General features: G+C 45.5%; 1 protein-coding gene across 1 annotated transcript in view; it reads right to left on the reverse strand.

Moving 5' to 3' along the window:
- The window catches only part of LOC147716860 (vasoactive intestinal polypeptide receptor 1-like), a 631,302-nt gene that overhangs the window by 319,995 nt on the left and 287,201 nt on the right, over positions 1–24,106 (reverse strand). The window contains exon 6 of the mRNA XM_086919813.1: positions 19,970–20,061. Coding sequence (XP_086775939.1) covers positions 19,970–20,061 — 92 coding nt within the window. The remainder of the gene's footprint in view (positions 1–19,969; positions 20,062–24,106) is intronic.

Below are 24,106 nucleotides of genomic sequence, written 5' to 3' on the forward strand. Positions count from 1 at the left end.
CAACCTCATCAACAGCCATCATGAGCAAGCAAAAGAGCCAGACAGAAAAGGATGATGCATCAAAACTGCTATAGGTGTTTGCATCACCTTACTTAAAATTCATTGATTTTTTCAGTATTTGAATCCTCTGTGGTAGGAAATGTTAAACTGGTGCTTGGAGCAAACGTTCATCCTGTTGAAGCAGTGGGAAAGACAGACAATTGGCAACATGCACTCTTGCCATGAAGACCATGAGTGTGCATTAACTTTAGCAATAGGGTAACAAAGGAAAAAGATGGTGGTGACCTCACCAGTGGCAGTGTGATTTGGATCACTTGGTGCCCTTTGGCTTCTCTACTAGGTCTACTCTAAAATACTGCCGAACAACATTATTGTTAGAAACTGAAGTTTCTGGTTGGCAGAGTATGCACCCTTTTGGAAAGTGAGTTGTTGGTAGGGGCAAGTATGCACCTACCACTAGCAATAAGGCCACTAAAATTGTAAGGGCCAGTTAAGGTCTTAATAATACTCCCTTGATCAACACTTGGTAGCTGGCAACCAGTAGTCAGGCCTAACTTAAGAGACAGGACTGTAAAACATTTATAAACACCAATACGCAAAATACGTATGACACCAAACACAATATAAATCCCATACCCATTTCTAAACAATAGGTTATATTTCTATGAACAAATAGACACTAAAATAACAAAAATTCAATGTAGGGATCCAGAGATGTGAATGTTTAAAGAATTAACACTTTCTAGTGCTTAAAAGTCTATTGTGCGACTTTGGGACATCTGGTCGTGCTTGACTGGGACAAAGTCAAAGTTTGAGAATAATTGCGATAGAGCCCTGGTCAGATACACTAAGCAGGAGACCTCGGTCAAAATGTTACTTTCACACTTAGAAACCTTTGAGGAGCTTTTTCTTCGGACATTAATCAACCCTCCACAGCATGGATGGGGAATCTTGGTGGAGATGTTGCAAGTGGGCTCTAGTAACCTGTAGCCTGCAGGTAGTCTACCTGCTTGAATCCTTCTTGAAGCAAGTTACATTCCCCAGAGCTGTAGTTCCTGATTGTGCAGCAGGCAAGGACAGTCAGAGTGAAGGCCTTTGGGTGCAAATCCAGATTGCATCAGGGCAGTTCTTCTTCTCGTAGTTTCAAGCAGCAGATCTGAGAGACTATGCAGCTCTCACAATTATTCAATGTTCTTGAGTGACAAGCAAGGGGGCACCTCTGTCCTGTGAGATGCTGGGTGCCACCCAAAAGAATGAAAACTTCCTCCAAACTGTGGCATCTTCTTGTCCCATAAAGCACTGCACTTCCAAAATCCAACATTGATGAATTCTCTTCAGAGGAGTAAGACCTGGCTAAACCAACCCACAGGGTGGCTCATTTCCATTGGCTCTCCTCCTCCCGACCGCTGCAAATGTCTGTCCTAAGCCTGCTATCTGGATGGGATACAGGATGTGTAGGTAGGAAAGCCTGGAATTCCTTTACTGTCCTCCTCACTTTGAAGCCATTTTACCCATCCCCCTTCTTGGCCTGGTCTTTGCAGCTACAGAACTCTCACCATCAGATAACCTCTGCTCTAGTCAGGCCACTTATCACCTAATCAAAGCAGCCTGGCTAAGCCTATTACTGCTGACCAATCAGGGGAGACTGTTAGAAGGCTGGATTTTGGCTCACAGAAAATAAAGATTTGTAACTAGTACTAGTTCTCACAAATTCAACAGTGGAAAGTTGTTGAATTCATCAATACAAAACTGTTAAGTCCTTGAAGAACATTTTTACTCTTTTCCTAGGAATAGTTATACTTAAACAAAATATTGCAATGTTAGCCCATGGAGCTAAATACCTGGGGGAAAATTGAACAGGTAGGTATTCCCTCACCAGGGCATATAAAAAATATTTTAGAAAGTCCCTTCTTATAGTTACATGCCCCCTGGCCCCTCTCCTTGCCTTGTTATATACTAAGTACTTAGAAGTAGTTTGAACCCCCTAGCAGTAATATATACAAGGGATTATAGGGTCTGTCAATACCCATAGTACGAATTTACTTTTAAAGACAGGCTTCAAGGTAGGGCTGCCTTCAAAATGACAGCAAGCACACAGCAGTGCACACATGGAAGTACAGGAAATCTGTTAGGCCTCTAAACCTCCATGCCCTATTATATACTAGGGACTTATCAATAGATTGCACCCCCCGGTCCTATCATCTACTACGGACTTATAGAGTCTGTCATTATTAAATTGTGAGTGTATGTTTTAAACCTGGCATCCTTGGTGTGGGTTTCCCCTTTATTTTTGCCTTTGCTTTCTATGGTTTGACTGTGTGTTGGACCTCGGTTTTGCTGGCCTAGATGCTTTGGGCAATTTGCACAGCTGTTCAGTGCCAAAGTGCAAGTGCTCCCTCTGAAAATTGTTGTCATGGATTAGTGGCTGCATATTTGGGTTATTTGATGTACTACTAAGACCCTAGTACAGTGCACTGTAAATAAAACACTGCTAGTGGGTTTGCAGCACAGAGTGTGCCACCAACAGAAGCAGCCTTGCAAAAGGTCCTCAGACCTTCCATTGCAGTGTCTGTGTGCAGTTTTGAACTGCCATGTCAACCTGGCAAGTCCACCCACTTGACAGGCCCTAACTTTCCCTTTTCATACACCAGTAAGGTAGGCCTAGGGTACCCCTGTGGGTAGGGTGCAGTGTATGTGAAACAAAGGGCATGTCCTGATGTGTGTAGCATGTTCTGACAGTGAAATACTGCCAATCTCATTTTTCCCTTTTGAAAGGCTTTCTGTCCCATAAGATGGAATGGGGAGTTAACTTATTACATCTTATAAGTATGACTGCCCATGGGGACAAGATAGGAATATGGAGTTTGGTATGCCTGAACTCAGGATGTAACGATGCATCTTTTAGTAAGGATTTTTTTATATTCTGGGTTTTAAAATACCACTTTTAGAAAGTGGGTATTTTCATGCTTAGCCATCCTGTTAGCCTCAGCTAGGTTTGTGTATTGACTGTCTGTATCGCAGAAAGCACCGCTGCACTTCTCACCCCATTCCTAGTCTCTCCAATGGCGCTGGGTGACCGTCAACAAGCCACTGCTTGCACCACGTCCTGTGGGCACTGCACTCCGCTCGGCCTCACTTCACTCTGCCCGAACCTCACCAACACCATCACTGCCCTCGCGAACAAGGACCGGGTCCATCACCTGCACGGTGACCTGCCAGCACCACATCGAGCACCGCCTCACTCTGCATGGTAGCCTCGGTCTCACTGATGCCACTGGAAGACGTCACAAAGTCGCTGCCTGGATGCTGCACCGCTTCCACTTCACCTAGCAACTGTGACGGTTGCCCCCGACCGACTCGTTCCAAGGGGACCAGCCGCAACAAGAAACGTACTGTCTACGAGTCTGTCGACGCTACAGCTGAGCCGTACTGAGGCAGTTGGCTGGAACTGTTAGATGGAGCTACCGACTCAGAAGAACTGTGTTTATGGGATATTTCTGGAATTTAAAGGCTAACTTGCAAAGTACCTATTTTTCAGTATTGTATGTTGGATTTTTGTCATTTTTGGTCTTGTTGGTTACATAAAGATTTGTTATTTTTCTAAACTGGTGTGGTGTCCATTTGAAGTGTTTAAGTGTGTTGCTTGGTGCATGGATACATGCTTTACACACTGCCTCTGAGATAAGCCTATCTGCTCATGCCAAGCTACCAAGTGAGTGAGCAGGGGTTATTTTAGAGTGTATCCCCCTTGCTATGTCTAGGAAGCAGAGTCCCTGCTTGGACAAAGGTGCAAACCATTGCCAACTTGGGACCCCATTTCTAACATTGGTGGTCAGCAGTGAGGATACAGACTTGCATTTGTGCCTTACATACAGTAATTGACAGACAATTATGCAACCACATACTATTGGTGAACCTTTTCCTTTTAAAATTTTCTGCAACTTGAGAACTCCCAAGTTTCTCATCATGACCAAGCTAGCGTCTATTAACATCGAATTGGAAAAGGATAGGTTGGAAACATACACTGCCTATCAGCTATCTGCAACACATTTTAAATCTCTGCAAGAAGCCTCACCAGCAAGGAGGGATATGAAAAGGAACGGAGGGCCTTGCTGTAATCCAGAAATGTCGGTGGGCAGGATGAGGATCCGCGAGGGGGAAGGGTACCTTCCAGAGATGGCAGCAGTGTGTCTTCAAGGGGTCTTTATCCAGAGGAGCTGAGTGCATACAATAGAACTCACAAAGCTCAGGTTGGGAAAGGGTGATAAGGAATTAGAGTTAGAAAGGCATCAATCGGTTCTGGAGCAAAAGAGGATGATCTAAGAGCACAAGAGAGGGTTGGGGAGCTGGACACAAAAAGCCAAAAGTGTGGAATCCAGTTCCAATGGTGGCAGCTTGTCATCAGTGCCTGGAGAAGGGGGAGTGTACATCCCAAAGGAGGTACTCAAAGATTACGTGAAGAGTGATGACATTGGTCAATGGTTCAGGGGCTATAAGGAAGCAATCAGGTCCCACAGAAAACCTGGGAGAGACTGGGGAGCAGGGTTGTGGAGCGCTTCATGGCAGATGGAAGGGAGATCTTGCTAGCCTTACCAGAGGAGGAGAATATGTGTTATGCTCCTATGAAGGAAGCCTTAATCAGTAGATATGGTTTAACCCCAGAACTGTACAGGCAGAAGTTCAAGGCCTGTAAAAAGCTTGATTCAAAAACTTGGGTGGACTATGTTTCCTATTTTTGCAGAGCACCTGATGTATGGGTGAAGAGTAGCCAGGCAAATTATTTTCAGAGGCTCTATGATTTTGTGGCATGGGAGCACTTGTCTGCTAATTGTTTTCCAGAGCTACGCCAGCATTTTATTGACAGTATGCTGGCTGACCCCAAGAAACTTGCTGTTGAGGCAGACTGCTGGGTCAGTCACAAGGTCCAAAAGGGCATGTGGGTGACTCCACCAAGGGTAGGCAGGGTACCCAGTGGAAGAGGGGGGGGACAAGGGTAAACAAAAGCAGTTCCAGAAAGGGCCCCAAAGTAATTCCCAGGGAACCAAGGGAATGCCCCCCCCCGGAGATAAGAACAATGGGTCTCTTTGGGTAAGCCTGCATAGAAGAGTCCCCACAAATGTTTTCCTTGTGGTCAGGTGGATCACTTCATACGTGTCCCAAAGCGACCACTGCACCCACTGGTGCACCTCCCCGTTAGCTGACTAGTGTAACCTTGAGGAAGGAGTTGGGTTCTAAGGAGGGGTGGGAGGCAGCAGAGTTGATCCTGGTCTCCCTAGGAGACAGTGAGATGGTCCCAAGGACCCACCTGCCCACTAACACTAAGAAATACAGGCAGTGGGTGACAGTAAATGGCCATAGGGTGGAGGCTCTGAGAAATGTGGGCGCCAGTGTGACAGCTGTCAGTTGTCAGCTAGTGTTTGAAGAGCAGGTGATCCCCAATATACTTTTCCCAGTGGTTACAGCCGACAACTTTCTACAAAGTGGCACAGGTTTCCTTCCTTTGAGTGTGGGGGTTACATTTGCCTTGAAAGTGGTTGTGAGACCAGCCATGTCTGTAGACTGTCTGCTGGGGAATGACCTGGAGAGTTCCCCTTGGGAGATGGTGGAACACAGGTCTCATTTGAGATTTTGGGTCTGCCTGAGTGGCAGCTGGTAAGGGCAATAAAGAGGACCTGGAGCCTGATGGAACGGCCAAGGTGCCTGCCAAAAAGAGAGGCATCAGGGCGCGTGGGCAGCCAGCCCCCAAAGTTCCCACAGTCCAGTAGGATGCAGACCTTAAGGGGGATGCCCTGGAGCCTACAGGGAAGCAAGGGCAGTACTGGGGGACCTGCCTGAGCTGACCCATTGGCAGCAGGAAGGGGGACCCTCCAGGGAGAAATTCTGCAAGGAGCAGCAGAAATGCTCCTCTCTTGTTGGTGTGCAGCAGCAGGCTGCAAGCCAGGCAGCAGGTGATCAGTCTGGGACACACTGGCTTTACTGGGAGAAGGCACCACAGAAAGTAAAGCCACACTTTACACCGCATCCCTGGTCTCATAGACGTTTCTGGGCGACCGTCACCAAGCTGCTGCTTGCATCATGTCCTGTAGGCACCGCACTCGGCACCACCTTGCTTCACTCTGCCCAGACCTCACCAACACTGTCACTACCCTCCCGAGCATCGACCGGCTCCGTCACCTACACTGTGACCTGCCAGCACCGCATCAAGCACGCCTCACACATTGTGGCTGGGTCTCACTGACTGGGACCTGCATGCTGCACCGCATCCACTTCACCCTCTCAACCACAACTGTTGGCCCCGACCGTCTCGTACCAAATGGATCGGCCACAATGAGAGCTAAGTAGTGTGGATGCTACAGCTGATCCATATTAATGCGGTCAGCTGGAACTGTTAGACTCTGTTGTTTTCTGCATCGCGGTAGCCCCGGACAGAGTTACCGACTCGGAAGAACTGTATTTTGGGGATATTTCTGCAATTTAAAGTTTATCTTGCAAAGTACCTATTTTTTCAGAATTTTATGTAGTATTTTTGGTTTTTGTTCTTGTTTGTTTAGTTAAAGATTTGCTATTTTTCTAAACTGGTGTGGTCTCTATTTGTACTGTTTTCACTATGCTGCTGTATGCATGCATAAATGCTTTTCACACTGCCTCTGAGATAAGCCGGTCTGCTTGTGCCAAGCTTCCAAGGGGGTGAGCAGGGGTTATTTTAGAAGTGGTCCCTACTTGGAAAAAGGTGCAAGCCATTGCTAAATAGAGACCCCCATTTCTAATAGTACCCTATTACATGTACCTTTCTAAACATAGCATAGGCCTTGGACAGGGTTATCAAATCCCAGTTACCACTAGTACGATTCATCAAAAAATGGGGGTGAACAGGGCAAAAGGATACTGTCTAACTCATCCTATCCAATCAAGAGCAACAGTCCTAGTCAGGGTAAGTCAGATACACAACCTAAATTAACCAGTGCTCACCCTATGGTATCTTGGCACGGAGCAGACAAGCTTCACTGAAGAGGCAATGTGTAGAGTATTTGGGCAACACACACACACAGTAACACAGTGAACACACCACAAAAACACTCCACATCAGTTTAGAGAATATTTATTTGAGTAAAACACAACCAATACAACACAACTCCAATACGTTAAATTTAAGATACACATTTTTTAAGGTATGAAGGTAAATAAAGGGCTAGCAAAAAACTTGCATCTAATGGGATAGTTGCGGTCATGCTCGACCAGAGTAACTGATAAAGAACCCATCGAGGGATCTATAGACATACGTCCACACAGTTTCTGATGAAAACAGGGTTCTACAATCACCCCAACTAATAGATTGTAATAGGCCCCTCGAGACAGGCATGATTCGGCCATTACAGCTGCTAATGAGTGCATTCAGGCTGGCTGGCAGGGATGCTGATACTTTAAAACAAAAAACAAGCATCGGTGAGGGTGCACGGAGATAGTCTGAAGGAGTGTCGGTGGGCCACGTAGGTGGGGCTTGCATTGTGAAAGGTTCTTCCTGGGGCGGGAGTGCTGATGTTCAAGGCATGGTTTGGATTTTTATCTAACGCAGGCTGTAAAGGATGTTGACCTGGCAACACTCTGAACAAGGGATTTGGTAATCAGGTGTGACGTGCTGCTGGCAATCAGTGCTCCACTGCAGTTAAGCACACAAGCGTGGGTCCTTCGTGAAACACAGCAAGGAAAGGCAGAGCTCAGTTGCAGATCAGGAATCGCTGCCCTTAGAGTGTAGTGCAACAATATTTACAGGGCTCAGCTGGCAGTCTAACGGATGGGAGAGTCCGGTAGAAGTGTAGGTAACAATGACGTCTTTGATTACCCTGAGACTTCTGGATTAGGGGGCAAGCCAACATGCCCTTGGAGTTACTTCAGTTAGAAAAGGTTATAGAGAACAAATCCAGTCCTCCTAACTTCCCAGGCAGACCAACATAGAAAAGCAGTTAGCAAAGTGTCAGTCCCTCCAGGCAGCACAGCTCCTGTTCTTGACAAAGTCTACTCAGGACCCAATTATGAACTCAGTACATGGTGTCAGGAGCCAAGTTCTTATCTTAATTTTAGTCTTTGAAGTAGGAAAACTTCAAAGAGACCTTTGAACCTCACAAGGACCCTGCTCTCCTGTCCCTGGATCTAGACATACTACAGGGATGTAAGTAGCACTTTGTGTGAGAACAGGCTTAGCCTTATTCAGGCACTAGTGTCAGCTCCTCACTCTAGCTGGGGAGACCTGTCAGCCTGGTGATGGGCCATCAGGGTATGTGTGAGAAAGCAAAAGAAACACGAATTATGGATGGAATGCAGAACAAATCAAACACTCACCTCCAGTCAAGAACTTTGAGTTAAGTCAATTGTTCTTTTGCTCACCAAACCACCCCAGTTGAGACCAAGCCATATATAAATCAGCCTGGACCCTGGTCCTCATGGGAACAGTTCAGCTCGAACTGCCAAGCCAGATCCTCCCTGGCCCGTAAACAAGCATCCTGGGACCAGTTTCAGGGTATCACCCTTCAGCAGCCAGGATAGCTTGAATCAAGTGGCACAGTGAGTCCGGGACTCACATTTGGGCATACCCTACTGAGAAAGCAAAAGACACACAAATGATAAACAGTATGCAGAACAAATCAAACATTCACCCCAGTCAAGAGATCTGGGTAAAATTAATTGTTCTTTTGCTCACCATACCACCCCAATTTAGACCCAGCCATATGCAAATCAGTCTTGACCCTGATCCTCATTGGAACAGTCCAACACAAACTGCCAAGCCCTCCCTGGACCAGAAACAAGCGTCTTGTGACTGGTTTTGGGGTATCACGCCTTATAAGCCAGACTAGCTTGAATCCAGTGGCACAGTGAGCCAGGGACCCACCTCGGGGAAACAGGCAGTCTAGTTGCGGAACTCCAGCATGTAGCTAACTACATCCACGGGTGGCTTCGTGGAAGCCTGCTCCCAGCCTTCCTTAACCAAACTGAGAGGTCCTCTCACAGAGGGTCTATCTAGAAGTTCAAAAGGGCTGAAGCCAGCCCCCTTCTGTGTAACCTCCCTGAAGGCGAACAAATGGCATGGCAGGCGGATGACCCACTTATGCCTCATGGGCTCAGGTAGGCGCATAATCATGCCTTTTAGGATACAGTTGAACCTTTTATCCAACCCAATGTTTTGGGGGTGTTAAGGAGTGGTGAACTTATAGGCCACACAACACTCCTTCTGCCTGGCCTTCCTGTAGATGGACATGAAGTTGGTACCCTGGTCAGGTAACACCTCCTTGGGGAAGCCCACATGTAAAGATCCCCATCAGTGCTCTGGCCACGACAGGCACAGTCACTGTCCTCAGAGGTATAGCTTCTGTGTACCAGGTGGCATGGTTCACCAAGACCAGAATTAAGCTGTTGCCAATGGCTATCTTGGGATCCAGAGGCCCCACAATGTCAATACCAATTCACTCAAAAAGGGGGCCAATGACAGGGAAAGTTTGCAGTGTGGCCTTGCACCTCCCCCCTGACTTACCAATTACTGGCAGGAAGGACAGGACCGCATCTGAGACCTTCCTAATTTGACACAAACAGAAATGGATGAGAAACCTATCAAAAGTCTTGTCTTGCCCCAAATGACATACCAGTGGTACATCATATGCCAGAGCCAGTAGAAGGTCCTAATGCACTGGCATAACTTCAACATACATGTATCACTAGGCTCAGGATCCTTAGGCTCACTATACAGGAGTTGGTTCTCCCAATAGATCATGTCCTGGCTGGAGGCGTCACCAGCTGTCTGACCCTCATCCTGCCGCCAAAGACTCACAGGCGTAGGGCACTCCATCTACTCCTTGCAGAACTCTTCCCTGGAGGACCTCCTTCCTATTGCCAATTTTTCAGCTCGAGCAGGTTTCCCAGTTCACCCATATCTTCCCCTGTAGCTACTCGGGTGTAACCCTCAGGTTCTGCATTCTCCCGATAGGTGGGAATATCAGGAGCAGGTTTACTGCACCCTTTGCCCTTCCTCTTTTTTTCAGGTACCTGGGCAAATATTCCAGGGTCCAGGTGCATCTGCCCAGCCTCATGAGCTGCCATGGGCATGTGGTCAGGCGCACCCACTCTTGCAGGCTAAATTCCTGAGCCAACATCATCTTTTTCTCCTGAATAGGTAATCTCGTTTGGCAGCTCTCCTGCATCTCCATGGCAAGTTTTTTCTGCTCTAAGTCCTTTCTTTTTTCTTTTCTTCCACTACTTTCTCCCTCTCTAATTTGAGCGAAGCCGGCTCCAATTTAAACTTTCTTTCCTTCCTGCTGTCTGCCAGCTCCTCTGAGGACAGGCCTTTGGATGACACACTGCTCCCTGCCCTAGAAGGAACCTCCATCACTGGATGTAATTTCCCCTCCTCCTCCACATATAGCAATCCAAGGCCTCCTATTAGACCCTGGTCCAAATCATCCTCCTCATCAAGCTCTTCCTCACCCTCCTCTGGGGTTGCATTCAATGCAGCATGGGTTTCTGACCTGTTTCTCAGTGCCTTTTGCAAATCCACCTTTCTGGTGGTGCACTTTACTGGAGGGCCAAAATAAATGTAGAAATCCTTTAGCTGGGCCAGAGTGTGGCCCTCAATTCTGGCTAGCTCAAACTTCATTCTTGCAGGTGCAGATGCAGAACCACCCATCAGATACATGATTTTTGGAAAAAGCAAAAATGCCAGTCAGGGAGAATTAAAATTTTTAAAATGCCAATTGAAGAGAGTAGGAAAACATGCTAAATGGAGATGATCATAGACAATTGATTAGAATTGGTCTTAAATGCAGAGAGTGGTGTACACCAAATAACTGTAAGGTACAGTACAAACACAAGTCCTATCCTCACAGCTGATCACCAGTATTGGAAATTGAGGTTTCTGGTTGGCAGAAAATATACCCTGTCCAAGCTAGAGCCACAATCCTAGTCAAGGTAAGTCAGATACACAACCTAAATTAACCTGTGCTCACCCTCTGTTAGTTTGGCACAGAGCAGGCAGGCTTAACTTAGAAGGCAATGTGTAAAGTGCTTGTGCACACTTTAATTACAGTAACACTGAGAAAACACCAAAAAAGACTGCTCAACACTTTAGAAACATAAAGATTTATCTGAGTAAAACAAGACCAAAAATACAAATATCCAATAACCAGAACTTAAAATATAGATTTTTATGGTATGAAGAAAAATAAATTGCTGACAGAACACTAACGCATATAGTAGGCTACTTGCAGTCATTGTAGACTGGGGTAACTAATAAAGATCCCTGCCGGGGATCTGTAGACATACTCCGCACAGTTTCTGATAAAAACAGTGTTCCACAGTCACCCCAACTGACAGATTGGAAATGGTCCGTCAAGACCGGCAGGCTTTGACTGTTTCAGTCACATGTGATTGCACGCAGGCTGGATACTGCATGCCTCCTGGCCAACTACACACCGTACCTTGCTGACGGGGGTGCCAATACTGTGGAAAAAGCACAAGGGTTGGTGTTGATGCATGGGGACGTGTTGAGGGATTGCGAGGGGGCCTTGTAGATGGGCCCAGCTTCGATGCTTCCCCCTCCGGAGGGGGGCTGCTGATGTTTGAGACACGGCATGGATTTCTTTCTAACACAGACTGTGTACCACTTTGCCCTTACAAAGCTAGGAGCAAAGAATGCAGTGATCGGATGGGATTCACTGTTGTCAAAGAGGACTCTGCCACACTTTGGGACAGGAGAGCGGATCACTTGTGAAATGCAGCACAGAGCTCAGCTGCAGATTGGGGGAAACCTTTGGTCTCTATTCAATGGAGTGCTGAGCTCCTCTTGTAGATCGGGTATGAATCACTGCCCTTAGAGTGTAATGCGCCGATCTTTACAGGATTAGGCTGCCGGACTCATGGATGGCAGAGTCCAATTGCAGTGACTAAAGTGATGACGTCTGTGATGTCCCCGAGACTTCGGGAACAGGGGGCAAGCCAACAATCCCCCGTAGTTACTTTGGGTGCAAAAGGTTGTAGAGAACAAATCCAGCCCTTCTCACTGCTCAGACAAGAGGCAGCTGGCAGCCGACCAACACAGCAGATCAAGTAGCAAAGGGGCAGTCCCTCCTGGCAGTACTGCTCCTCTTCTTGGCAGAGTCTCCTCAGTGAATTGAGTACATGGTGCCAGAGGCCCAATATTTATACCCATATTAGTCTTTGAAGTAGGCAAACTTTAAAGAGGCCTTTGAACCTCAAAACGTCCTTCCTTCCGGGCTCCAGAAACACTACAGGAGAGTATGCAGCTTTTTTTGTGTGGACATGCACAACCCTGTTCAGGTGCAAGTGTCAGCTCCATCCTCTCACTCTAACTTGAGGAGACTGTTGATGGTCCATCAGGATATGTGTGGCACACCTCAGCCCCCTTTGTGTGTGACTGTCTAGAGGGGATGGACAAAGTCCAGCTGTCACCAAACCCAGATGTGTATTCAGAGCAAGGCAAAGACACAGAATAGTGAAAGTACGAAAGTGCCAATTTTCGAAAAGTAGATTTACAAAAGGGGGTGGTGATGAACAGAGTGTCTGAATTGAGCAGACCACTCTTACCCAGTCCAAAGATCAGGGCTTGATCCATCACCGTTATTTATCTCACTGCCCCATCCCAGCTCAGAATCTGGCTATATGCAAATCAGTCTGTCCCTGGCCCAGTGCATCATGGGAACAGGGCAGACTAAACTACCAAGCCAATTCTTTACCAGAAAGGAGACAAGCTACCGGGGACCGGTTTCTGGCATTTCAGCCTCTTCGGCCCGGCTTGCTTGAATCCTGATGGAGCAGTGAGAAAGGGACTCATGTCTGAGCATACCCTGCCACACCTATAGTGGCCAAAATCGATTTACAAAAGGGGGTGGTGATGAACAGAGTGTCTGAATTGAGCAGACCACTCTTACCCAGTCCAAAGATCAGGGCTTGATCCATCACCGTTATTTATCTCACTGCCCCATCCCAGCTCAGAATCTGGCTATATGCAAATCAGTCTGTCCCTGGCCCAGTGCATCATGGGAACAGGGCAGACTAAACTACCAAGCCAATTCTTTACCAGAAAGGAGACAAGCTACCGGGGACCGGTTTCTGGCATTTCAGCCTCTTCGGCCCGGCTTGCTTGAATCCTGATGGAGCAGTGAGAAAGGGACTCATGTCTGAGCATACCCTGCCACACCTATAGTGGCCAAAATCGATTTACAAAAGGGGGTGGTGATGAACAGAGTGTCTGAATTGAGCAGACCACTCTTACCCAGTCCAAAGATCAGGGCTTGATCCATCACCGTTATTTATCTCACTGCCCCATCCCAGCTCAGAATCTGGCTATATGCAAATCAGTCTGTCCCTGGCCCAGTGCATCATGGGAACAGGGCAGACTAAACTACCAAGCCAATTCTTTACCAGAAAGGAGACAAGCTACCGGGGACCGGTTTCTGGCATTTCAGCCTCTTCGGCCCGGCTTGCTTGAATCCTGATGGAGCAGTGAGAAAGGGACTCATGTCTGAGCATACCCTGCCACACCTATAGTGGCCAAAATCGATTTACAAAAGGGGGTGGTGATGAACAGAGTGTCTGAATTGAGCAGACCACTCTTACCCAGTCCAAAGATCAGGGCTTGATCCATCACCGTTATTTATCTCACTGCCCCATCCCAGCTCAGAATCTGGCTATATGCAAATCAGTCTGTCCCTGGCCCAGTGCATCATGGGAACAGGGCAGACTAAACTACCAAGCCAATTCTTTACCAGAAAGGAGACAAGCTACCGGGGACCGGTTTCTGGCATTTCAGCCTCTTCGGCCCGGCTTGCTTGAATCCTGATGGAGCAGTGAGAAAGGGACTCATGTCTGAGCATACCCTGCCACACCTATAGTGGCCAAAATCGATTTACAAAAGGGGGTGGTGATGAACAGAGTGTCTGAATTGAGCAGACCACTCTTACCCAGTCCAAAGATCAGGGCTTGATCCATCACCGTTATTTATCTCACTGCCCCATCCCAGCTCAGAATCTGGCTATATGCAAATCAGTCTGTCCCTGGCCCAGTGTAAGAATTGGCTTTTGTAGTTTGGTTTGCCCTGTTCCCATCATGCACTGGGACAGGAACAGACTAATTTGCATACAGCCAGGTTCTGAAACTGGGATGGTGCAGTGAGCTAAAAAACGGTGTTGGATCTAGCCCTGATCTCTTGACTGGGTGAGAGTATTCTGTTTAATTCAGAGACTCTGTCCCTCACCATCCCTTGTTGTAAATTTTCGAAAAGTGGCATTTTCAGACTTACAATTTTAAATCCAACTTCACCATAAGTTGGGATTTTAAATTGTGAGTCCAGAGATACCAAACTCCAAAGTTCGATCTGATCCTAATTGGAAATTACACTTAAAAGATTTTTAAGAGAATCCCAATGTAACCTATGGGAGAGATCGGCCTTGCGGGAGTTAAAAATGAATGAAGAGTATTTCACTACCAGGACATGTAAAACTCAAATATGCATGCCCAACCTTTTAAATGCACTGCACCCTGGCCATAGGGCTGCCTACGGCCTACATTAGGGGTGACTTATATGTAATAAAAGGGAAGGTTTAAGCCTGAGAAGTAGGTTAACATGCTAGGTCAAAATGGCAATTTTGAATTGCATACGGGGGCTCAGTAGTGGCAGGCCTGAGCCATGTTTAAAGGGCTAGTAAAGTGGGTGGCACAATCAGTGCTGCAGTCCTACTAGTGGCATTTGATTTACAGGTCCTGGGTGCATACAGTGTACTTTACTAGGGATGTACAGGTAAATTAAATAAGCCAATTATGGTTAAGCCAATGTTACCATGTTTAGAGTAGGGGTGTGCTGAGAGCTCTGCTCTGCCAGCAGATTTTGCAAAGTTTTTGCCACTCTGCTCTGCTTGAAGCACGGAGTTCTGCAATATTTTGACCTCCGCTGCGTAGCAGATTTTTACTGGTGCCAACCCCTAGTAAACACTAAAAATGGGATGCTTGCTCCAGCTTACGGATACTGTGAACATAAGCTGGGCTGCATCGGCTGCAACTGCACATGGAGCATGCATACCGCTCTGCCTTCTTCCTCCAGTCATGCGCACTGCAGCAGAAGAATTGCCCTAGTGGTACTGGTAACTTGTAACTGAGAAGCAGAAGAGCCATGACCATAACCACCTCCCTCTGCTCTCACAACGCCTAGACCACTGCAAAAACTGCACCCCACACTCACACACTCCAATAACTCTCACCCCTCCCCCTGACCCACCCAAGCAGTAAGGCTCCTCTAGCACATCCACTTTTAAATAATACCAAGTCAGAGGTCCCCTCACCGCTGCAATGGTGAAAGAAGCATGCATCCAGCTGGAAGGACTCCATCTATCACCCCACAGAGGACAGTTCCTCAGACATACAGCCAGCAGTTGGGGTAAGAGGAGAAGACTAACCCTGCTTGAATTGTGGTGTAACATGTTTTAATGTGATTTTACTGTAGTTCATTTGTTCCGTTATTGCTATCTCACACCCATTTCTACATTGTGCACTATTACAGTCTTGGTATCCCAGGTGTATCGGTGTGTCTTACTCTTGCGCGTGTGCCATGCGCCAGGTTAACAAAAGTGAAGGTGGTAACTCTCACAAGCCAGGGTTGAAAATAGGGTGTCATGTCAAAATGGAGCAGTCCTGTGTAACTTCAGGCAGCTCTGGCCAGTCTCCGAGGCAGCTTCTCTTTTGTTAAATCTATCCTGCTCTTAATTGCCACATTTCATGAGACTGCCTGACACTAGCATTCTCGGAACGTGTATCTACGAGCTGCAGGCCCTGACAGGATTTTCTGATCCGTGGAATCTGTGCCACTGCAGCCCCTGTCTGTTCACTGCTAGGCTTTGCAGATGACGGCAGAGAGGGACCCCCATCTCAAGATGAGCCTCAGGGATCCCACTGGCCGGGCTGTATGTGAACTGGGGCCTTCATACGGCATTAAGATTATCTCGATTCAATTCCTACGGCGGCGAGCTGTGCAGGGTTAAAGGGACTGTACTACAGTGCACTCAGCTCTGTCTTTCACTGCAGGCAGATACTCTTATCGCTAATGAGAGTGCCAAGCATGTCTGAGGGGGATGTCAATGGCTCGATCAGTACTCCGCCAGCATTCGGAACTCCGCGGAATCGGGTGGGTTGTTTTTTGTAGGGGAGAAACTGCCGAATTCCGCAGAGTGCAACTTCATTAGCTCGCCCAGGCATAGTTTAAAGTACACTTTAGCATTGGTTGGCAGTGGTAAAGTGCCCAGAATTCCTAAGCCAGCAAAAAATGAAGTCGGTAAAACAGGAGGTCAGAACAGAAGGCAAAATGTCAGAGGAAACCAGCCCTGGAAGCCACGTCTAACAGTTGTCCATAGGTCTCTCCTTCTCAGATCGCATTTTGGTCCAGTCACAGGATTCTTCACCCTCGTTCTTTTTCTACCGGGGCTGTCCCCTTTCCAATAAACACCTACAGATTTTCAAGAATCTCATTGTTCACGTGTTTACCTTTGGGTTTTTGTAAAGCACATGGATGCCCAAGGGCTTCCCATCGCTGGGAGGCGGTACAGGCCTTGGCCCTTGACAGCAGCATCTCTACAATTGAGAATGTGTTTTACTTTCTAAAATCACCTGAAAAGACAGTTTAAAGCACAGTCCTCATGGAATGAGCCACAGAGTCGGTCGGGGAGGGCTCCCGGTCCTGTCTGTCTTGGTGCGTGTGGCGGAACTTCTTCCGGACTATTGGAACAGGGCCCGGCGCTAATGCTATCGATCTTCACTGGTAGCATTTCAGAGGGCGTTTCGACCTTTCCCCAGCTATGTTTATCTGTAAATGTGGGACAGTGGTGCCGGTTTGAAAGGTGTATTTTGAGCGCCACGTTTTAGCTGCTGCAGAAGCACTTTAGGTTTTTTTCGTTTGTAAAAGGTCAACACGTTTTATTACCGGTAATTCTCTGTGAGCATATTTTATTTTTATTATTGTGAACTATTGGTTAAATTAAAATGTTTTCATTGAATTAATTACCTCAAGGTGAAAGCACATAATTCTCATTCTTCTGTTTTCATTACTCAAACTGTCCCCGTTGAACATTCGAACAGGTGCTGTTTAAGGTTATCAGTATTTGCCAGTATTTTATGGTATGATTCCTGTGAAGCAGAAAATGGTGCAGAGTCCATCATGATAGCATAGCACTAGCTATTTTGCTGGTTTGCACACTAAGGAACTGCTTATCAAATGCATTCTCTCTTTCCTTTCTCTCCCTCCTCCTCTCCATCCTCCTCTCTCCCTCCTCCTCTCTCCCTCGCTCCCCTTCCTCTCACTTCCCTTCATCTTCTCTCATTCAATCTTTCGCTTGTACTCTACACCCCTTTCTCTTTCTCCCCCCTCGCTCTACTAAACTTTTCTTTCTCTCAGTTCCTCTCTTTAGATATCACTCTCTTTCTCTCAATTCCCTTCTCAAACTCTCATTCTTTTTCTCTCCCTCTTCCTCTCTATAGCTTAATCTTGTCTTTTTGTAGTTTCTCCTTCTTTTTCCTTGTACCTTCCTATCTCTTTCTTTCCCTCTTTCTCTACTTTCTTCTCCTCTGTGTTACTTTCTCTAACTAACCCTCTCCTGCCACACTTCCCGCTCCTGTCTCTCAATCTCTCGTTTGAGATCGCTCTCTCTAACAAACACTAATTTCCTTAGTATCGGTCTCTCTCTCTCTCTATATATATATATATATTCAATTGACATTCAAACTGTAATGAACATCGAATGTAAATACTGCCAGTGGAAAATACAGACGGAGAGTCTGTTTTCCATTTTATTTTGCACTGTCACTTTAAAAACTGTAAGGAAACACGAGTATGTCATGTGATCAAGGCCTCCCGGGGCTGAAACACGTCATGGCGGAATGCACAAAATGAAATAAAAAACTTGCACGGAGAGAAAACTGGTGTCCGTTTCCGTTTCTGACTCTATGCAATATGGAGTGGTGAAGATACGGTTTGGCTGCAATAAATATATATATATATATATATACATACATCCATATAACTCTCCGTTCTAATTTTCTCAATCGCTCTATCCATGCCCTCTCTTTCCTTCCTTTTTGTCCTTCTCTATTCTCTCTTTTTATCTCTTTTTCTTGGATTCCTATCTCTCTTTCTGACTTACTGCCCTCTCTCTCATGTTGTATTGTTACTGCTCTTGTTATATTGTAAAACTATTTCTTAGCACATGATGCAAGACAATTTCTTAGTTTCGCCACAATATATAAGGCAGCAGGGTAATTGTCCCCTAACAGAATATGTGATGTTACATCCCGGTCTTCACACCGCTATACTTTTACAACGCAGGTATTACAATGCAAGTCGTTACGACGACTTGCGCTGGAGGGAGCTGGACTTAGGAATAGTATGATTTACTATTCCAACTCCGGTCCACGATACAGTAGAGAAGGTGCTGGAATGTTAAATCATACTATTCTTTAGCTGAAAGCGCCATCCAGCGCAAGTCATTGTAATGACTTGCGTTGTAATGCCCTCGTTGTAAAGGTATTGCGGTGTGAAGACCGTGATGTAACCGATGTTTCCTCCCCTAACATCTGGAACTTGAGGCTTTCGGCAGTTCTTTGACAAACATATTTGTAGGATGTGTGGTTGGACAGTCATGCCAGGATGGGTAGATGGTTATGAAGTGAATTACCTCACATTCCTCCATTTTTCCTTTCCAACCACACCATAACCAAAATACCTAGTATTACCCAAGACCAAGAAGAAATAAGAAGCCACAATGTAGCTCAACGACATTAACCCGGATATATTTAAACCCTCATTTTCACCCAGTGCCAAGTCACATGGATTCAGCCGGGGCCCCATACTTCACCCTCATGAGGTACATCCTAAAGAAACCCAGAATGGCTTGGTACCATATTTCTGCAGTAACGAGTTGATACTGTTACTCCTAGGAAGAGATTGCAGAACAGACCTTCAAACCTTCATAGCCTCACAATGGCCTGAAGAATTGTGACTGCAACACCCTGGTGCAACCCTACTGGTCCTCCTTGCTGGCCAGCAGCATTTTCAAAGCCAGCTACATCATCATGAAAGTCAGTATGCCCCGTAGCCCCCCTATTTGGCTGACGGACACCTTCCCTTCGGACTCCGACCACAACTGCAGCCTGGACACATGCAAAACAGGGCAACAGGCCTTCGCCATCTATACTCCCATGAACCTGAGCAACCCTGCTTCAATTTATGAAAGAGCTAGACACACTTCTTTAAAAAACCCTACATAAGATGAAGTAGTATTCCCTCTGGAGGCTCAGAATCCAGTTTCCCCTCAAACCACTTAGAAGGTATGCTGTGAGGCACGCGGCTGTCTTTCGGATTGCTTTGTGTTACCCAAATATGACATGGACTTTTAAAACGCCGCAAGCCCCTGCCAGCAGACAACCCAGTGTAGCCCTCTTCCATTCTACCTCAGCTACTCCCTTCTAAGTGTAGAAGCAAATATGAGGCCGACATGGCCATGGATCTTCAATGCCCTGCCCACGTGGATGGGTGGAGAAGTGTGGCTCACTGGTTAGAGCAGGCAGACCCTGAAGCAGAGTTCAGACCCGGGACCAGGGTTCAATTCCTGACGCGGCAGGGTCTTGAGCTCAAATGTCCACAGACTCGATAATTCTCGCTTTGGTGCCTGACCTAATCATGGGTTCACACTCTGCAACTCTGGGCATTAAGCTTGCTTAATCTCCACAACGGCCCCCCGCGGCGGGATGCCTGGCTTTCACCTTGGGGATGCCCGTTAGGGGGTATCTCACAGGGAAAAGCCAGGACGGGTTCCCAAGGCAAGCGCCGAGATGCCTCCGGGTAGTCGAGCGCTATATAAGAACATACATAGAACATACATATGGGATTGAAGCAGGTACTGGGTGATGGTTTATGTTAGTATTGACTTACCTGAACATTGAGAAGATGCCGATGGCCGCTGTCAGCGCTGCGAGTGATATTGCATACCCGATTGTGTAGAGGGCCTTCACGGTGACAAAAAAGTAGATTTCCTGTAACAGCAAAACAACGGCCAGTGAGTGACTGTCGGACAGTCCTGGAGGACAGGAATACTGCATTTGTGTTACAGGACCTGACGCATGGTCTGTGTCTGTGCATCGAGTATGTATTACGTGTAGCATAAATGCGCGAGCTCTGAACATTAGACCACCAAATAAATGTGAGATTCCCGCTTTATTCTGTGCCTGTTGATAGAATGCTTTTGTCTTAAGCATTGCCGCTTTGCTTGGCTGAGCGGGAATTTTCCATTCTTCTGCTGAATGCTGCCAATTAAAACTTCTCAACAAGCTGACCTTTTAATTGGCTAAGATATATGTTTTTTTGCATTCAAAATCACTCACCTGAAAGTATGTGTGGTCAGGTTGTTGCTGCAGACCTGGGGTTCTGATTGAGCTTGTTCTTACCGGCTTCATAGATGTACGTTGAAGTGAACTATATGTACATTCTATCTAATTAGGAAGGAAGAATATATAGATCGGTGTCTTTGCAGCATGCTGCCCATCGGGGCACTAAACACACACCCCTGGCCTACGGTTATGCAGGGCTTTATGCATACCTCTAAACTATAATATGATAGTGTACAGCAGATAGGGAGTTTTCTAGACAACTGTTAGAGATGTTAAGGATAGGTAATACATAATGTTGGTAGTCTATATTGTATTCATAATAGTTACCACCACCGACATAGAATATAAGCCTGATAGCTCATATTCTTACGATTCATATAACACATTAAATTATTATAAAATACCTAGGGTTGTGTGTATACTGATTTTGGGGACCAGGCAGGAATTGCTAATATATATCCTGCATGAGTTGATCGATTACTTGACAAGTCTGTGAGATTCTATATCCCCCCTCACACCGGAAAGTGCAAACCAGAAGATGGGATGGGATATACCTGAGGGAGAGAATGCCTTTTAAGGCTATGGAACTCTACTGGGTGGGACTAAAAAAAAATAGGTTACATCTGTACCAAGCCTGGGTCCTCAAATCTGAGACCGTCTCTAAAGGCCTAGAATCTAAAAATATCAGTAAATAGCTGAAGTCTCAAGGCAAAGGATCTAACACAACTGAGGTTTATTCCTTAAAAGGAAACAGCAATACAACAAAGAGAATCAAGTGAGATATGATCTAAAATAGAGTAAAGCCTTGGATCGGGGTCACGCTTACTATTTGCAGGAATTATCAGATATTCGTTGTCATTCAATAATCCCAGGCAATATATAAGCAGACCATCGATTGAGTACTGACCCTTTTATTACCATTGTTTGTTGATGGAGGGAATGGGCATCTTGACTCACCGGAAGCTTAGCCTCTCGTGAACCGAAGCCCCCTTAAACTTTCAACAACAATAACAAATGCAATATTGCACTCTGCATGTTTCCTTATATACTAATTAATTAATGTAATCTATACTAGCATTACATTTCAAACGTTCTACAGTGTACAAAATCGTCATTTGTATGATCCCTCAGGAAGGTAGAACATTATAACTTTCCCGTGGTACACCTGATGATATACTGTCTCATGTTTTGGGTCATGAACCCAGAATGACTAGTCTGGTCCTATTCATGCTGATATTTATTTTTCAATGTGACATTCCCTTTATTTCTGGTATTTACAGAAACGTATAAACCTATTGTTGAAAACATATTCTTCGAAATAATGCCAAATAAATTACATTTATGAACCCTCCTAATTTGTTTTGTCACAGTCCTTTCTATGATAGGGGTACAACATTGTAATTCAATCTTTTCAGAGTGACATATGTTGTGTACTGTGCAAAATTTGCTCTCAGGTAAACTTCCTGCTAAACTGAAAAAATTACAGATTTGCACTCAAATTTACCACCATAATTTGTTTCTGTAAAAATATTAAATGGGATAATTCTCCATGTACGAGTGGGTTTACGCCTATTTTCCGCTACAAAACCTAGGGCCAGGTGCCCTATTTACTGGTCCCTCATTAATCCACTTTGCTGCTGCTGGGGAAATACCTTGTTTTTGATGGAATCAGTCCGTAGAGTTTTCAATGCTGCTTCTCCTGAAAAGCAGTCTGCTGGGACTGCAATACTGCCATATCTGAAAACCAGTCCGGGGGACTGCAATGCTGCCACTCTTGAAAACCAGTCAATGGGGACTGCAACGCCGTACCTGCCGGGACTACATCTCCCAGCATCCCCATGTGGCGCCTTACACATGCGTCACAGTAGGCGCTTAAAAAACGCTCACGGGCTCCCCGCCCGTCCGCGCCCGTCGTAGCCCGGAGGAGGCTGGGCTGGGCCCCCCTCTAATAAGTGGTTCTACATCATACCATCTTCATAAGAACTTTCAGGTACAGATCTTAATTACACCTTCTTGCGTTATTGACTCGTGTGAAGCGAGATTGATATTCAACGTTTTGGTGGAGTGACTTTTTGATGCATAAAAATTAGTAATTCTGCAATGACAAATAGAAAGGGAGTCAAGGGGACTTTGGATGCATTTATAACAAGGGCAGAATCCTTACTAAGCCACAAGATAGAATTAACAGACAGGCGGTTGTCTTTAGACCCTTCATCACTCCTAAGGCGAATTTCATTAGGATTACATAATCCGGCAGGTATTTCCCAAAATTCAACTCAATCCAGCTCATCACCTTATGACTTGGGGACAGCACCGGTGGCGTTGGAACTGCTGGCCCTTGTTCATGACGAGCCGCCAGCACTACAAATGGATACCTCAAATGGGCCAGACATAGCATCTAGAACTCGGACTTCCAATTCTTCTAGTGGGGGCATAAAGGCTAAGCCGAAGGCAAAGGCATCCGTGAACCATAAGAAGGGTACAGGTCTGTCAAAACAAAAACTTAAAAAAGAGCCCCAGTGCCACTTACAGACCAATATAGCGGTAAAGAGTTGCTCTGTAGGTACACAGACCATGGACGTTTCACTGTCTATACAATCCTGTCCCAAGGAGGATGGCATAGCCATTAGTGCCACTGACATGACTGTACTGGACACTGCCCTTGGTCGGATCAGGGAATCTCCAGACAAAAATGTTGCCTTATTGGACGGCCGTTTAAAGCTTCTGGAAGATACATTGACTGATTTGTCTGGGCGCATGGAGTCGCTTATTACTACTGTGAAGTCTTCGGTGCCCAGTGAAGGGCAAAACCCTGGCAATGCCTTACACCACCAACCTCTATCATTGGCCTCGGCCACATTTGAGAAATTATTAGCAACAATTTGGCGATCGAGGATCTGATGAGTAAAAAATAGGGTGTAGGCATAAATAATATACCATTCAGTCGTTTAGGGTGCTTAGCGAGTACATCAAATAGTGGAAATATAGCTAGGCTTTCCTGTTTTAAGTTTCTATTTTTGGTAAATTCTGGTGGTGTTTTTTCAGTGTTTTCCAGTGATTTCCATACCTCAAAAAACCAGTGCTTTTCAGTGTTTACTCATTTTCGCGCCATAAAAAACGGTAAACAGTCAAAATATCGAGTTTTTAATTTCGACCTACACTTATATCGAGTTGCTAATATCGATGGGACAGAATATCGATGTCCAGAATATCGATGGCCAGAATATCGACCCTAAGGTAAGTAATATCGAAATTACTAATATCTATAGCATATATATCAATGTAAGTAATTTCGATTTACTAATATGTGTTAGAAATATAAGTTAAGTATTTAAATTAATTGTTATAATATGTGTTTAATATGTTTTTATAATTTAAAAATATATAAGAGTAAATAATATGTTTTACTACCACAGCGGGTTGTGGGTTTATAGGGGAATAGGGTGGGAAGTAATTTATTTGTAATTAAATAATTATTTTTCAATGATTAATTTATTTTGCAATTAAATATTAATTGGCAATTATTTATTTTAATTGATTAATTGATTAATTAATTGATAATTTATGTATATTTTTAACTAAATTATGTTTTACTATCACTGCGGGTTGTGGGTTTATAGGGGAATAGGGTGGGAAGTAATTTATTTGTAATTAAATAATTATTTTTCAATGATTAATTTAT

Source organism: Lissotriton vulgaris, chromosome 5, assembly GCF_964263255.1.
Source record: "Lissotriton vulgaris chromosome 5, aLisVul1.2, whole genome shotgun sequence".
Lineage (NCBI taxonomy): Eukaryota > Metazoa > Chordata > Amphibia > Caudata > Salamandridae > Lissotriton > Lissotriton vulgaris.